This window comes from Aythya ferina (assembly GCF_964211825.1).
Source record: "Aythya ferina genome assembly, chromosome: 11".
Classification (NCBI taxonomy): Eukaryota; Metazoa; Chordata; class Aves; order Anseriformes; family Anatidae; genus Aythya; species Aythya ferina.
Genome location: NC_140307.1, coordinates 861564 through 878379, shown reverse-complemented (window position 1 = coordinate 878379; position 16816 = coordinate 861564). Strand labels below are relative to the sequence as shown.

General features: G+C 57.3%; 1 protein-coding gene across 1 annotated transcript in view; it reads left to right on the top strand.

Annotated features, from left to right (window-relative positions):
* ADAMTS7 (ADAM metallopeptidase with thrombospondin type 1 motif 7) overlaps positions 1-16816 on the top strand; it is a 45209-nt gene that overhangs the window by 24075 nt on the left and 4318 nt on the right. The window contains exons 16-23 of the mRNA XM_084532669.1: positions 1759-1900; positions 4014-4140; positions 4281-4494; positions 7297-9126; positions 10221-10373; positions 10950-11123; positions 11836-11982; positions 12320-12479. Coding sequence (XP_084388795.1) covers positions 1759-1900; positions 4014-4140; positions 4281-4494; positions 7297-9126; positions 10221-10373; positions 10950-11123; positions 11836-11982; positions 12320-12479 — 2947 coding nt within the window. The remainder of the gene's footprint in view (positions 1-1758; positions 1901-4013; positions 4141-4280; positions 4495-7296; positions 9127-10220; positions 10374-10949; positions 11124-11835; positions 11983-12319; positions 12480-16816) is intronic.

Here is a 16816-nt window from a genome sequence, read left to right as displayed (position 1 = left end):
GGACAGCTGAAAGGCAGCGCGGGACCTGAGGGTCCGGGATCGTGGCTGCTGGGCAGCTTTGTGGGAAGCTGCTCGCTGCCGACGTGTTTGGGTTGGTGGTGAGGGGTCTGCCGGGTCATGCAAAGCTTTCAAGAGCTGACGTCCCTGTCCCTAGAGGCCAGGTTTTCCTCCAGAGCCACCGGTGGGATTTGTCCCCCTGACTGCGGTCCAGCTGCTGTCAGGCTGAAGTTTCTGTGGGTGCCAAGCCCACGTTTGACCGCCACGGTTAAAATCCGAGCAGTGTCCTGAGGGGTTGTGCACCGTGGAACGTGAGGATCCCTCCTCGAAATCACACCACGCAGGATGTAGGAATGAGTAATGCTTGAGCCCTAGAGGTACGCTTCGTGACTGTGGTTTAACCTTGGTTTTTTCCCTTTTAACCACCCCCTGAGAAATGAAGAAAGAGATTGTCTCTCCTTGGGTGTGCTGCCTTCAATAGCACAGCAGCAGGAGGAAACTGGGGGGGTTCCCGCTGTGCCCTGCAGCCCGGGCTGGTGGAGCTGGGCAGGGAGAGGATCAGGTCTGCTGTGAGCCTGGGATTTGGGGCTTTGCACAGCCCGGGTCTTATTTCTTGTGTGTGCATTCCCGGCCTCGGTGCCCTGCTTGGTGCAGAGACGGGGTGGGCAGGGAGCTGTGGAGCTGTGTCGTGCAACCCCAGCTCGCCGAGCAGCCTGAGCCAGCCAAAAACTTGGGTTTGTGTTTTTGCAGAGCTTCGGGGTGAGAGGGCTCCTCAGCTCCTCTGCCTCCAGGCCTCGCTTTCCCCTGCTAATAAGGACACAGGCGTGCTCAGCACCAGCAAATTGCTGGGATGCTTTCTGGGCTTCATAACCTAATTAAAACCTTTTGACAAAAATGTTTCAATATTCATGAAGAGGTTTTGGAAAGACGCCTTTGCTCCTGCAAAAAGCTCCAAGAACAACAAAGCTTTGGCAATAATGGGAGCACTTAGGCTAAAAAAAAACACATTTGAACTCGCAGCCTTTTGGGAGTGCTGACTGGTGCTGGGGGCGCTTTGGGCAGGGCTGACGTTAGCCATAGGAGCAGCCGCACTCATTTGGAGAGCAGCAAGAGCCACATAGCAAGCGGGGAGAAATTATTTTCATTCCTTCCAGTGTGTGTTAGCAGCCACTGCGCGGGTGTTTGCTGCCGGTGGGCTCCTTGCTGGGTGTTGTGGCACACACAAAACGTCCTCACCCCGCTCTGCCTGGGGCAGGGACATCGGGGCCCTTCTCGGGGCAGGGCCCGGCCGTGCTGAACCTGGAGGAGCTCCTCAGGCTGAGCTGCGTTTGGCAGCGGGACCGGAGGGAATTAAGAAGGAAATCCTTCCAGGCTCTTTGGCAGAGCAGACGTAAAACCAAAGTCCTGGAAGCTCTCAGCGCTGCCGCTGTTATTTTTATTATTACCTGACGTTTCCACAAGCCCATTGCTCTCAGCAGGGCCAGCTGGGGCACTTCTGCCCTCACACTGCTTTGAGCACTTGTAGGGTGTGTTTTCTGACACGGTCGCGTGCTGCTGCTGGGGTACAGCAGCCAGCCCAGCACCGTCCCTGGCCAACAGTGAGAGAGGGAGGACAAATACTGCTCCGGCACGGAGCTGGGTAGAGAGTGACATCTGCATGGCCTGGGTGGGCCGTTATCCCCTGCAAACCTCTGCAATGTGACGTCCATCCTGGCTGCCCTGTGCTGAGCACGTCTCTCACCGTGTGCCGTGTCCCCACAGCTGCTTTTCCAGGAGACCAACCCCGGTGTACGCTACCAGTACACCATCCAACGGCCGGCCGACAGCGAGAATGAGATCGAGCAGACCGAGTTCCTCTGGCGCTTCGGCTCCTGGACCACGTGCACTGCCACCTGCGGCACCGGTGAGTCCCGCACAGCCACCCCGCACCACGGGGCACGCAGAGGGCTGGGGGCTCAGCCCGTCAGACAGCACTTCTCCTCCTTTAGTCCCCCATCTCCTCACTAGACAGCATAAATGCTGATGGGATTTTGTGGTGCAGGGAGGCAGCAGGGTCTGTGCTGTTCCTGTGCTGCACCAAGGCGTTGGAGAGGCAGCTGGTGGCAAGAGCTGCACGTCCTCCGTGCCACGCTCCCCATCGCAGCCGTATCAGAGCACTCTGCTGGCATTCGGCTTAGAAATTCCTGGGTCTTTGGTTTCAGGAGGTCTTGAGGATGAAAAAAAAAGGCAGCGTGTGCTGAGGTCGTAACTCCCTAGCGGCCCCTGCCACGCTCAGCCACAGGAGCCCATTCTTTATCAGCGCTTTCCCCACTTTGGTGTCCTGTTACCGCGCCGGGTGTCCCTGGGCCATCAGGCTGATTGAGACAAAAAGCTTTAGAGGAATCAGAGAGTGTCAAATGGCCGGTCTGCAGCCTGGCCGGGCTGGAGGGGAGATTATTTCAGGAGCTTGGTGGGGGCAGAACATTGTGGTCCTGTTCAGGCACCATGTCCTGTCTTCCCCTCCTCTTCACTGTGTCCCGAGCACCCTGGGCTGCAAGGGATGGGAAGCTTTCGAGGGATGTGTGTGTGAGCATGTGTGGCCGTTCAGTCTCACAGCACTCCGCAGAGCTGACAGCAGCGAGTGTTTTCACTTTACTCCATAAACAGACGTCAGAAGGATCAGGTCTCTCTCTGTTTCTCTCTCTCTCGGCTTTTTGGCTTTCTCCCCAGCTGAACGTTCCCCAGCAGCAGAGCCGGGCTGAGCATGGCGCTGGGCTGCTCTCAGGGTACCCACGGGCAGGGAACAGATCCTGCACATGGCACGGGGTGAGGCTGGGGGCAGAGAGGGCTGCCTGGAGAGCAGCCATGGCTCTGGGTGAAAGTTAAAGGGAGAAAAGAAAGATCCCTTTGCGTGGAAAGCAAAGGGACTTCACTGACACTTGTCCTTTCTAAGCGGGAGATGTTTCCTGCCTGCTCCTGGTAGATGTTGGTTGATTCCTGCCGTGAAGCAGGAGGGATGTGGTGCTGCATGAGCTTGCAGAGCTTTTTACCTATTGTTGCTGTAAGAGCTCTTTGCTGTGGATTTGCGTGGGCGCCCATGAGCTGCTGAACTGCAGCATGTGCAGTCAAACAGGACGGGAACCAAGCTCTCTTGCTTTTATTTAAAACCAACTTTCCATCGCGTGGTTGGCTTGGCAGCTTCCAGAACAGAAGGGAAAGGTAGGAGCACATCAGGCATGAGCTGGCCAGTGAGGTTGCTCACCCCACAGTTGTTCCCGGGGCTGAGATACTTGGGATTTGGGAGAGCTTGGCACAGGGACCTCATCTCTGCCAGCTCCGTGCTCAGAAACCTCCAAGCTCCAGGGCCACAGTGCCCGGCAGCTCTCCCCAGCAGAGCTCAGCAGCTCCGGGCCCGTCTGCGCTCAGCTGGTCGGCGTTATTTACAGCCCTCCCGAGTCACGGGTCAAGTATGTGTGGCAAAAAAGCAGGACAAAAGCCGACAGCGAAGGCAGCATGTTGGAAGTGAGGTCATCCTGAAAAATGTCACCCGTGAGTGCTGCAGGACGGGGGCAGGAGGCTTCGGGGTGATTTATCCACGAGCTGCAGCAGGGCAGGAGGCTGCCAGAAGGAATTGTGCTGCTGCCAGGTCCATTCTCATCAGAAAGCTCCCCGAGCGCCTGGGTGTGAGCTTGCACACCCAGGCACGTGCACACACACCCAGCAGCCATCATTTTCCAGCACAGTTACATTCCCTGGCTCTAACCATAGAGGGATCATGTCACGTTTCTGGTGTCCAGCTCTTCTTTTCCCATCTGGGCATGAAGGGAGCGTTGGTGCCATTGGCAGCATGCGAGGGGCACGTGCAGTGGCAGAGGTGGGCTCTCAGCTTTCAGTTTCAGTTCCAGTGAAGGTTTCATTTTCCTTCTTCTGGTTTTGGTATCTGAGGGTTATGGCGAGGCGTCCTGCTGCTTGCTGACGGGATGCCCAGTGATCTGCTTGGAGCTGTGTGTCGAGCCAAGCCTTGTCTGTGTCCCCAGGGGTGCAGAGGCAGATCGTGCACTGCGTGGAAAAGCTGGCCGGCATTGTGGAGGAGCGATACTGCGACGCGCTGACCCGGCCCGACGACCAGCAAAGGACGTGCAACGAGGAGCCCTGCCCCGCCAGGTCTGCTCTTTGTTCCTTTGCTCCTTCTCAGCACAATTTCGATGCCCGAACCACCCCAGCAGAGGCAGCAGGGGCCTGGGGATGGCACGGGGCAGGTGCTGGCTGCAGCACGCACGTTTACAGCATTCATCTTCCCCCAGGTGGTGGGTCGGCGAGTGGCAAAAGTGCTCGGCCACGTGCGGGACGTCGGGGCTGATGAAGAGGACGGTGCTCTGCATCCAGAGCGTGGGGCTGGACGAGCAGAGGGCCTTGCAGCAAGCCGACTGCCAGCACCTCTCCAAGCCAGAGTCCACCGCTCCCTGCCATCGGGATGTGCCTTGTCCCTCTCAGTGGGCCGTGGGGAACTGGTCAGAGGTGAGACAGGGACCTGGGGTGGTCGCGGTTCCCTGCAAAGGTGGCCAGAGCACGGACGAGGTGCCACCAGGATGTCCTCAGCCTGGAGCAGGCAAGAGCTCTCCTGGTACTAAAGTGCGTCTGGGGCTTGCATTACAGCACCAGATCACACAGAAAGGAATTTCGTGGCACAGAGAGGTCTCGGTAAGGAACAAGCAGCGGTGTTTTTCCCATTTTCTCCTCTTCTCTTTCTCTGAGTTTTGCTGCTTTCTCAATCAGGCAAGGCCATGCTGCGTGCTCGATGCGGAGGGGGCAGAAACAGGACGTATTGAAGCCTTCAATGTGTTTTCCAGCCCCACAAGTCTTTCCCCTTTGTTCTGGCAGAAACCTTACAACTATTTCCTGCTTGCAGAGGCAAGGTGCTGCGGGCCAGCCAGGGTCTAGCTGTGCTGTGCACGTGCGTGGCGGCGGGTGGGCGTCTGCTCTGCGCCCGCACGAGCTGGCACGGGGCTGCGCTGCCTTGCTGCTGCTGCCAGGAGTGGGGCTCATCCTCAGGGAGATCTTCAGCAATGTGCTTAAAGGAGAGAGAGAGAGAGAGATGTACAAAATGCCACGTTCGGTGGAGACCCGGTGCAGCCTTTTTTATTTTTGCATTTTTGCGGTTGAGGTTTTTAACCAAAGAGCCGTAACTCCTCGTTTGAGCAGTGGTTTCAGAAAGTGTGCAGCGTGAAGGAAAGTACCAGGAGACAAATCAGAGCCTGGGAGCAGAGCTCGTTGCTAAGAAACAGAGAATAAAAATGCGAACAGAAAATTTGAAGGCTAAATGAGAGCTATTTAGAAATATTTTTCTAGAGGCCCACAAAAGCCACAATTGCACAGTTGAGAAAGAAAGCTGCAATAGTTTAAAGGAAAAGCCCCAAATCCCCAGTTGCCCCGGGGTCTGTCCCAGTGCTGCTCCTCTTCGGCTCTGCCATCTCCGCGTCTGTGAAACCATGAAAAAAGCACTTGAGATTTTAAGATGTCTGTGACTTTTCTGTTCTTCCTTCACTTAAAGTGAGACTCCTCTTTCTTTTCTCCATTGCCACCACCACCAATAAATGGAGAAATTTGAGGGGCCGGGAAGCTCTCCAGCAGCGTGGTCCATCCACCCAGTGCCAATCAGAGCAGCTCCTTTGCTTTTTGTGCTTGCAGAGCCTCGGGCAGGGCAGCACGTGTGTCCCGTGGGGAGCCCACTGGAGCTGAGGGGGGATTTGCAAGTTTGCTGAGCTCATGTGTTTAAGCACTCTGGTGGGTCTGGGAGGCAGTGCTTTCAGAAAGACCCCTCAGCAAGGCACACCCAGCTTCACGGGCTCCCTGCAGAAGCTGTGCTGCTCTCAGACGTGCTGCTAACACGCGAGGCTCTGCCTGCAGAGCATCTGTCTCCTGCTCTCAGAGGCACGTCCCGCTGTGCAGCTTGGCGCTGCGATGCCTCCTGCAGCGATGCCTCCTGCAGTCCCGTGCGTGGTGCTGAACACCCTGCAAGCTCTGCTCCTTCCTCATGTCAAGCTGCTAATGGCACTGGCTCCTTATCTGTGCCTTGGGGGCTCTCCTGATAACCCAGGCTTGGCAAATAACCCCCCTCCTCCTCCTGGGAGAGCTGTGATACCTGGAGCTTATCTCCCAGATGGAGCCGGAGCCATTTGCTAAGAAATTTTGGCTGCGTGGTGGAAGCTGAGCTCTGAACTTCCCCCTGATCTGGCAGCACCGTCCTGGTGGGGCGAGGCAGCTTGCTGGCACCTCGCCTGCAGGGGAGGCTGAACGGAGATGCTGGATTTTGGGGACATTGTGCAGTGGGTGGGAACGGCCAGCCCTGGTGTTCCGAACCCTGCCTTGTGCCAGGCACATTCCTGGGCTGCAGGTCCCATCCAGGCACTGGAGCCTTGCAAGGTCTGAGCAAAACCAAGAAAGGCTCAAAGTTCACGAGTCTGTGTTATCTGAGGACCACATCTCCAGCCCAGCCCAGCGCAGAGGCGCTGCAGGAACCCCGAGGGCTCTGTCTGCCCACCTTAAACTTCCAGTGCTGGTGGCTGTGCACCAAACCCTTGCCCTAGCACATCCCTTTTCATCCAAAGAACGGTGATTTTTGCAGAAATCCCCTCTGCTGGGTTTGTCTGACGTGGTGATTGCTTATTCTTGCTGGCTGGGATGTGTGAGCGTGTTGCTGTGCGTGACCAATGCTCTGTGCATCTGCCACAGCAACCTGCAGCAGCCCGTGGCCTCTCCAACCCACGTGTGGTGCTCGTAGCTCCACGGTTTACTTATCGTGCAGAAAACATTGCTGTCCCTCGCTGCAGCTTGTGGGTTTCTTCTATACTGGGCGACCTCAAAGAGACCATTGTGGTGGAGGAGAGGGCGTCTTCCACAAAGCCACTCATTGATCCTCGCTAGGACAACACCCCTGTTATTATCTCCTTTAAAACATTCCCTTCCAGAAGAAGAGATGGAATTCATGGGGATGGGCCACTTAGAGCAGACCTAGTAGCTCAGCTTATCCAAAGCCCTTTGCAGTGCTCATCTCCTGGGAAAATCACTTCTGGCTGCAGTGCAGGACAGGGACCACCCTGAGCAAAATGCCCTGCGATACGTACCCCTGCTGAGGGGCTCCGAAATGGGGAGACAGCCCCGGAGCCCAGCAGGCACCCGACTGCCCCGCACCACGACGGGACCACCGGGGACCCGGGTGGGTGGTGGCAGAGGCAGAGCCATGGGCAGCCCAAACCAACGCTTCCCCTGGCCTCCTGCATCTCCCGTGCTCTGAAATGTTCGTTTCTCTTCCTTCCCCAGTGCTCGGCGACGTGTGGCAATGGGACACAAAGACGCCCTGTGTACTGCAGCAATAATACCCAGGCGACTTGTGACCCTGAACAAAGACCCAGCTCGGAAACTATTTGCTCCCTGCCGCAGTGCCAGATGAAATTAGACGACGCCAACACCGACTGGTCCGGCAGCGGCTCTTCCAGCAGGGAAATGTTTAATGAGATAGATTACATCGGCAATAACCACATCACTGAATTTAACCCCTTAATCCCAAACATCCCGGAGTCCAACGACGTCAATATCATAACCGAGGAGGACTTCTCATCCAGAAAAGGAAACGTCTTTGTTGATGACTTTTACTATGATTATAATTTTATCAATTTCCATGAGGATCTGTCCTATTACCCCTTCACCGAGAAGGAAACCAAAAGCGAGGTCCCTAAGCCCGAGCTGAGCAGCAACGATGTGGAGGAGCCCCCTGAGCTGCCCGCTGATGTCCTGCACACCGTGGAGCCAGGAGGAGGAGCAAATGGGGACGATCTGGTGAAGCAAAGTGAAGCAAATATTTCTGCTCCCGTGCACAGCGAATGGGAGGCAGAGTCAGGGGGTTTTGTCATCCATGACCTCCTTGGTGTGGCCCCAGAGCACAAGAGAACCAGCACAACCGCTCCTGGCACGGCGGCTCCTGCTCCCACGGGTGATGAGAGGGGAGAAGTGCTCGTGCCCCACTCCGAGGAGCTGCTGCCCACGCAGCCTGCAGGGAGTCGGGGCTCTCCCAGCAGCCTGGGTAACCTGCTCCCCGATCAGCCCGCAGGCACCGTGCTGGCAGGCTCTGTTCCCACGTGGGATGGGGATGCTGCCGCCCGCAGCATCGCTCCCTGGGCTCCAGCTGCTCCCTCCACACCGCTGCCTGGTGACAGGGGCAGTGCTGGTGCAGACAGCACGTCCCACAGCCTGGGAGAGCCGGGGAGCAGAGAGCCTGCGAGCACGGCGCCTCCTGATAACACTGCCAGTGCTGGGATGGGCCGGGAAAACTCACGGGAAATGGGGTTTGTCATCACCGGTGATGGTAACGGTGCTGCCTCCAAGGCCGAAGAGCAGGAGGAGTCGGCAGAAATGCCAGCAGCAGAGGGGACTGTGAGCACACACACAACACAGGAGCAGCCACACGTGGCAGAGGGGATGGGTCCGACCTCCCCCACCGCCCACAGACCGCAGCAGGAGGTGGGCAGGAGCGCTGAAAGTGCTGGTCCCATTGCAAGCCCTCATCCTGCAGGTGCTACGGGGAGCCCCCCGTGGGAGGCAGGGCAGCAGGTGGGGTACAACACCCCCCTGTCCCTCACCTCATCCCCCTTTGTGGCCACAACAGCCCTGCCAGCACCCGTGTCCGTGTCCCCCACCACTCCTGGGCTGCCCACCCAGCTCACCTCCAGCAGCCTCCCCCAGAGAGCTGCCCTGGCGCCAGCCCCCCCTGAGCCCCCAGCTCTGGGGTGGACCGAGGGGAGCCTGGGGGAGACGTGGGTGCTGCAGCACCCAGAGCCAACCCCCACACACCCCCCCCAGACCTCCAGCATGGCCCAGATGGGCAGCACGGCTCCGGGGCAGCGCTCCCCATCAGCATCAGCAGCCCCGAGGACATTTGCTTACGGAGATGGAGATGGAGATGGAGATGGAGATGGAGATGGAGATGGAGATGGAGATGGAGATGGAGATGGAGATGGAGATGGGGAGCAGGAGGGATCCCAGCCCACTCCCACGCCCCCGGGGCTCTGGGGGCAGGACGAGGCTTTGCTGCTGCCATCCACTGCTGAAACAGCCGCTGTGACACCCAGCTGGGAGGTCGGCAACTGGAGCGAGGTAGGGTTTGTGTCCCATTATTGTGTCCCATTATTGTGTCCCATTATTGTGTCCCTTTAGAGGTGTAACGGGGCTGGTTTGGAGGTAGCAGACCTGTCCCTTCCCAGGACCACTCTCTGGGGCACTGCTCTCTGCACGCAGCTAATGCAGGCACTTTTGCATTTTGGCCAAATGCTGACAGCACCGAGTGCCATGGGGTGAAGCCAGTGTGAGTCGGGTGCCTGTGGCCCTCGCTGCAGCCAAAACTCTGCCAGGCACCAGCCGTGGCAGCTCCTTGCCCTCTGCAGTGGCACTGCCAGCTCAGGAGGAGCCGAGAGCACTGAGCCCCTGCTGTGGCTGGGCACATGGTGAGAGCAGAGTCTGGCCCAGGAGCAAACATCTGTCATTTTATTGGCAAGAGTGGTTTAAAATACGCCCCAAAATGACAGAAATGTCAAGGCTAAGGTGCATTAGGGCTGCAAATTACCGCAGGGAAGGGGCTGTGCTTGGCGTAGTGAATGGGGGATTATCTGTAATTATCAGCTCTCACTTTACTGCGGAGCTGTCCCGTGGCTGCTCTTTGCATTGCGCTTGCAGTGACAGACAAATGGCTTCTGCAATCCCTGGTAATGGGCTTTTATCAGAAAGCAAAGAAATAAGAAGCCTTCTGTGCCGCAAACCACTGGAGACCGAGCGCCGGGGAGCTCTTTTCGGGAGGTTGCACAAAGGAGCCAGTAAGTGGGAGGACAATAGTTGGTGTCAGTGAAATAGAGTCACACATGGGGGCTTTGTGAGGGGGCACCGAGCATCCCCGGGTGCTCCCCACGGAGCCGGCGGGACGTTGGCAGTGTTGGAGAGAGCCCTGCTCTCGGTTTCAGCACCGGAGCAGTGCCTGGCACGGGGTTACGCTGAGCTAGTCTGTTCAGAAAGCCCTGCGCAGGCTTTCGAGATGAAAACACTGCTGAAAAGTAATTCAGAGCAGTCTCCAAAGTGAGGGGTGAATCCCTGCCTCACCACGGCCCGGTCCCGTTCCTCCATCACCCTCCTGCTCCCCGGGAGGGGGCCGTGAGCCGAGGCTGCCCCCGGGTGCTTTAGGGGCTGCTTTTTCTTTGCAGTGCTCGGCCACCTGCGGCGTGGGCGCGATCTGGCGCAGCGTGCGCTGCAGCACGGGCACGGAGCGGCACTGCGCTGCTGCCAGCAAGCCCGTCCCCGCCAGGAGGTGCTCCCTGAGGCCGTGCTCGTCCTGGCGCGTGGGGAACTGGAGTAAGGTAAGCAGGCGAGCTTGCCCTGCCTCTCCTTCCACACCATTTCCCTTCCTAACGCACAGGGAAAGGGCAGCAGCAGGTGCCTGCCGCGCGGGTGGTTATTCGCTGTCCGTGCGTGCTCCGGCCCCGTGGATTGCAAAAGCAGAGGTCAGATCTTGCGCTTGGCACAGAGTTTAAATGACTTTATCCCACAGTAATGGGTGGTTTAAAAGCCAGAACTGCTGAAGCTCATTGAAGGAAGGTTTGGAAGTCTCTGCAAAGAGCTGTTGAGAATCCACAGCAGCAGGATGTGTTTGTGGTTAGGTTGGAGGAATCTGCTGGGTTAAACAGCGGCGAACAGCCCGTGTTATTCTGCGGGGCCTCCATCTCTGAGACACGTGGATGGGAGATCAGCAGCTGCCTGATGCAAAAAGGCTTTGTTTTGTTGCAGCTGGGAGCTCCACAGGCTTTTAGGTGTAGAGAGGTTGAGCATTATCCCAAGCCAACCCAAGGCAGAGCACGTCAGTACGTTATTTTATCCCGTGGGACTGCCCCGCACCAGCCCCTGGCTGCAGCGTGACGTGCCTCTCCTTTGCCCAGTGCTCCAGGAACTGCGGTGGAGGGGTGAAGGTTCGGGACGTGCACTGCATCGACACCAGGGACCAGAGGCTCCTGCGGCCCTTCCACTGCCAGGCTGTCCTCTACAAACCACCGGCGCAGATGCCCTGCCAGAGCACGCCGTGCCTGGACTGGTACACGTCCTCCTGGAGAGAGGTAGGAGCTGCTGGCTGGGGCTGAGTGGTGCCCACACATCCCAGCGCCTCACAGCAGGGAGTTGTGCCTGGAGAGGGCATGGTGCACAAGGAGAGGTGTCAGCCAGGCTGTTTTCAAATTTTTGAGAGTTCTTTGCAAATAGACACAGGAGGAGGGAGTTGTTTGTTGCCTTTTACCAAAAAGTGAGCTGTAAGGTGATGGCGAGCAGTGAGGTCACCTCAGAAACAGTCTACAGCCTGTGTGCTTGTGATGTGCTGTTTCACGTCCACAATTATTTTTCAGATCTCCCCATGGAAGTGTGCTGGGCTGGCACCTGGTGTTTGCCCAGGGCACGAGGTGCAGGGCAGCTGCTGCAGGGGAGGTGTGCGGCAGAGGGGAGAGCATCGCCTGAGCCCGGGTGATTGTCCTGGGCAGTGGGCTGGGGCTGCCTGTTAAATGTAGGAGCAGATGCTTGCAGAACATCTCCTGTATCTGCCTGCCTCTGGAAAACTTCGAGCTAGTGTAGAGCACCCATCTCCCTAAGGAAACCACGCACTGATAGCAGCTGCAGCTGCTAAGTTGGCATTTGACCCTGGAAGCAGGGTTTGTGTTCACTTATGTGTTGGTAGGGGAATTTTTCATTCTTTTTTTCCTTAAGAGTCCAATTCACGCAGTGTGTCTGCTGTTCCATCATGCTTTTGGCTTCCCCTTTTGACGAGTTTTGTCCCTGCAGTGCTCAGAGCCCTGCGGCGGAGGGGAGCAGGAGCGCCTGGTGACATGCCCGGAGCCGAGCCGCTGCGATGAGGCCGTACGGCCCAACAACACCCGGCCCTGCAACACCCACCCCTGCACCGGCTGGGTCGTGGGCTCCTGGGGGCAGGTGAGCACGGAGATCTGGGCTGAGAGGTGCCGTGTGCCCCCCTCCCATGGTTTCTTTACAAAAAGTAATAGCTAAAAATGTTCCTGGTGCTGTCATTGCCGTGGCTACTGAAGCCAATAAGCTTGGTCAGTGCCGTCTGCCCCACGCCCAAGTTGGCTGGGCACCCTCATCTGCAGCACGTGGCGGAATGGGAACAACTCTTGCACAAATGCAAGGAGCAGGGGTAAAAAAACCAACAGCCTTCCAAACCAAACCGGGGAGTGGTGCAATAAAAGCAGAAAAACTCCCCAGGGCCTGGTGCTGCCGGCCCAGCTGACAGCTCTGCCTGCTCCCGCAGTGCTCGGCGCCCTGTGGCGGGGGCATCCAGCGGCGCCAGGTGAAGTGCATCAACACGCAGACGGGGCAGGTGGAGGAGGACAGCAGCCTCTGTGACCACGAGCCCTGGCCCGAGAGCACGCAGAAGTGCAACCCACAGGACTGCGAAGGCACCGAGGCGGGTGAGTGAGTAACGCCCCATGGGCTGTGCTACTCCTGATGACTAAATATTCTCTCTTTAATGTGATTGTGCTCCCCAAGAGCTTGTTTGGTGTCACCCCTTTCCAGGCAGCCGGTGCCACTCTGCCACTCAAGCAGTTGCCAACAGCTATCCCCGCTTGGTTTCGAGGGGATGGGTGTAAACATGTGTCTGGGTCATGCTGCAGTGCCTGGATGGTCAGGGCTGAGGTTGGGGTCGATGTTTTACTTTACATAAGACTGACAGAAGTCATAGTGGAGAAAGACGAGAGGTACAGGAGGTTATGTGCTGTGGCTGGGCATGAAAACTTCTAGCTTCACACAAGGGTGCTGCGTTTTCAGTGGAAGCACAGAGCGCTCCCGAGCACCCATGCAGGTGTGACCGCCAAGGGACCACCAGCACCCACCGACGGGGCTGCTGTGGAGGGACCTGGGGCAGCAGTGATGTGTTCCTAAGAAAGAGGGAGCCAGAACCAAAGACCAAGAGGTGAAGCTTTCCGACCATTGTAAAACTTCTGAGACGAGCATGGGCACTGGGTTGGCTTCCTCACTTTCCCATTCAGTCAGAGAAACGTGTCCATGGCAGCGGGCAGCTCCCTGCTAGCCAGAAACGTGCACGCCACAAAGGTTGAGAGCTCTTCAGAGGAAAAGCAATATAATGGGGGGTTAGATGCCGCTGATACTGGCACGCTAATCATTAATCAGCCTTATCTTCTCAATGTGTCCGCAGAACAAAGCTTTTTGTCTGCCCAGCAGGGAACATTTCACCCACGGGAGCTGGCCATAAGGCAGAGCTGGGGGGGCTGGAGCTGGCCCCGCAGGGGGGACACCCCACAGCCCCGTCCCTTACCCGTGCCACCTCGTGTGGGTGCTGCAGGCAGCCCTGCTCCTCCTGCAGCTTCCCCTGTTTGGCGTGGAGGTGGCACCTCTGCAGGAGGTGCCCATGGCACCGGCTGCTTTTGTCAGGGGAACGTTCCCACCAGCACGGGCTGGCGGCGAGAGCCGCGTGGATGCTCGGCACGGCCAAGGTTGTACCAGAATAACCGTGGGGATGTGTAGGAAGCACACAAATAAATGTTACGATTCTGGCTTCGAAGTGACATAAATGCTCTGGCCGCGGCCCAGGGCAGGAAACGCCTCTTGGAAATACAAACATTTCCTGCCAAACTCCGAGGAGGAACAAAACTTTCACATGGCAGGAAATCACAGATGTGTAAATCCACAGGCAGAGGCTCCCAGAAAAGGCATGAACATAAACTCTAGCCCTTTCCTGTGTTTTAAAGGATCTTTATTGCACAAGATTAATGAAGGCTGTGGGGATTCAGTGTTTACGTTAGGAGGACAAGGAGTCTCCATCTCCCGTAACACGAAGTGCGCTGGTACCAGCAAGCTCGTGTTGGGCTTGGGGAGCAAAAATGTGAGTAACCTCAGCAGAGTTCGAATGTTAAAACATAATCAGACAGATTTTTAAAGGAGATGGAACAGAGCAAACAAACAAACATCTCACTGGCAATTGGCCCTCTCCAATTAAAGGAGGTTGGAATTAATTAAAACCAGAATCCTGTTCTGTCGCTAGGTTATAAATTAATTGATGATTACACAGAAGTTATTTTTAAGTGCGCCTGTAGTTTTAGGGCTGAATCCAGCTGTGAGTGGGGAAGAGAAGGTCGGCTGTGTCCTCAGATGGCTCCCAGGCAGCACCCGAGCCCACCAGGCACTCGGATGTGTCCGAGTTGGGTCCGGGCACAAGGTGGCACCGACCTGGAGGAGGACCCAAAGCCCGTGGCTGGTCGCCCCATGCCCAGGACAAGCTCAGAACAAGGCCACCCATGAAGGAGCCACCAGTGGGTGCGTGGGGATGGACGCTGCCCTGCTCAGCCATCCCCAGGTGAAGCTCCTGCCCCCAGTGCAGGTCCCAGGGGCTGTGCGGGGTCTCCCGGTGCTGTGCCAGGAAAGCCCTGCTGCTGCCGCTCGCTCCGGAGGGGCGCGAGGGACGCCTCTGCTCTTGGCAGCCCTTCCAAGGTGATAAGAGTGGGAGCGGATCTGCTGCACTGCGGACACGCTGCCAGAGAGATAAGAGCAGCGTTGGTCTCAGGAAGGCTTCTTGTGCTGATCCCAGCCGTGCCTGCGCCTGGAGCCCAAGCGGAGCTTTGACGCCCACATCAGCCACTCCTGTTCCCAGATCATTCCCAATTCCTAGAGAAACCCTTTGTTTTTTTTTCTCCCCAGTTTTCTGGGATGCGTTAGCAGACGGTCGTTGCCCATCAGGATCTCAGCCTTCAGATCCCGGAGAGGGAAAGGAATTAACAAGTACAGCTGGCCCCAGAACAAGTATGCACAAACGGGCCCTAGATGTGGTTTCTCTAGGAATTAGGCAGATGTTCCCTGCCAGCGGGAAGGGGGGGCTCAGCCTCGTGTCCCGGGAGCAGCGCCAAGGTCGGCTGGTTTGGGACAGCCTGGACGAGGGCAGACCCCGGGCTCCTCTCCTCCTCCCACCCCTGTGTTTGGCTCCCCAGCCGGTGGCTGGCTGTGTTTCCAGCCACCTCGAGATTAATTGGCAATTAGACATTGTATTCCTTCTTGCTTTCGGTGGGGGAATGAAATTATTCATGGCTCTGCATACAGCTAAGTTTGTCCACAAGGGATGCCCGCTAGAAGTAATTGCAGCGAATTCCAGTTTGCTCTCAGCTGAGCATGGAAGCCTGCATCCTCGTGGCGAGACAGGGAGGCACTGCTGGCCGAGTCATTAAGTGCCCTTTACCTACTGCTAATTAACAGCAGCCGTCAATAGAGAGCGGGAGCTTGGGAAAGGATTCTTCTGGCTTTTAGGAAATGTAGCGGCAGTGGTTGTTGCACATTTTAGCCTTACCTACAACTGTGCCTTCCACGGCAGGGGCTGTGCAGCCCCAGCCCAGCACAGCTCCTGCTGAAACCTGCACACCGCAAGAGAAAGCACAGTAATTGTCCTACGGATGGAACAGGAAAGGCACGTTTCCTCTCCCAGCTGAGAGCAGCGGGGTCTTGCTTAGTGCAGTGCCTGCACGCTTTATGTGAATGACCTTGGGTTGGGTAACGGCAGGGAAGATGCTTCTCCCCCCTCCTTGGCAAGCTGTGAGTACATTTAGGTTTCTGAAAGTGTGAATTGCAATGGGCTTCAGTGTCCAGTGCGAACAGTTAGGGTGAAAAAATCAGCTCACCCCCCGCGCTGGGTGCTGGGTGCACAGCACAGGGCACCCTGTGTGGGCACGGGGCAGCTGGCTCAGGCTGCAAGTGCTAAAAGCAAGGAAAGCAAGGACAAAACTGATGGAGAGCTTTCCCCACGGACCACAGGGTCAGCACCCTCAGCTGCGCGTTAATGCTCGCCCCAGGCTCTGGAAGCAGAGGGCTCAGGGCTGCTGCCCAGCACTGTTACCCTGCCCGATCTTGTACACAAACAGATGTGAAGGAATCAGGGCCCTTTGATGCGAAACGGCCGCGTGCTGCTGCCTCCGTGCCCGTTGCAGGGTGCCCGCGGGCGTTGCAGGATGCTCTGGGCACGGCGCGTTGGAAGTGGTTTCCAATTCTGGGGAGGAAGCTCGGGGTCATGTTCAGAGGCTTCTTTCAGCGGAGTTGGCTTTTCCTACTCCTCCCTTTATTCATAAGAATGAAGTGGAAGACAGCACAGTTGTTTTTCTTGAGTGCAGGGAAAATCCTCCAGTTCTGGCTCGGCATCAGCTCTTAGGAAATGAGAATTTCTCTGTTGGATCCAGACTCCAACAAAGGGCTGATCCCTGCTCGCCTCCTGAGAGCGCTGCCATTGCCCCCTTCTGTCTGCGATCCCCCAGGCAGGGGGGGGCCACCCTTCCTCAGTGATGCGTGGAGCCACAGGGCTCAGACTGAGCAGCAGAGCCTGAAAAATTGGCGTTTTCTGCTTTTCCCTCTGGTTTTCCAAGCTTTCAGAGTTTTACAGGCTTTGGCGTGCGCAGCACGAGCTGGACGGAGTGCTGGGTGCTCGGTGAGAGCAGCACAGTTTTGCTTTGCAGTGCCCAGGGGAGCTGAGGCCGGGAGCATCGTGCAGCACCAGGGATGTTCACGTTGCATGTGATGCACAAAGAAATGCCTCGCTGGCCTGGCGCCGGGGCTGTTCCTGGTGCTGCAAGAGCACGGTGCTGCCAGCGAGGCTCTGAGGGCAGGGACTGCGCCGTGCCCGGGGAAATGAGCTTGAAATGAGCTGGAAATGAGCTGGAAATGAGCTGCGGGGGAGACCAACGGCATCCGAGCACACATCGCTCCCGTGCTCACCAGTGACTGCGTCTCCAATGCTGCCTACAACAAAGCTGCT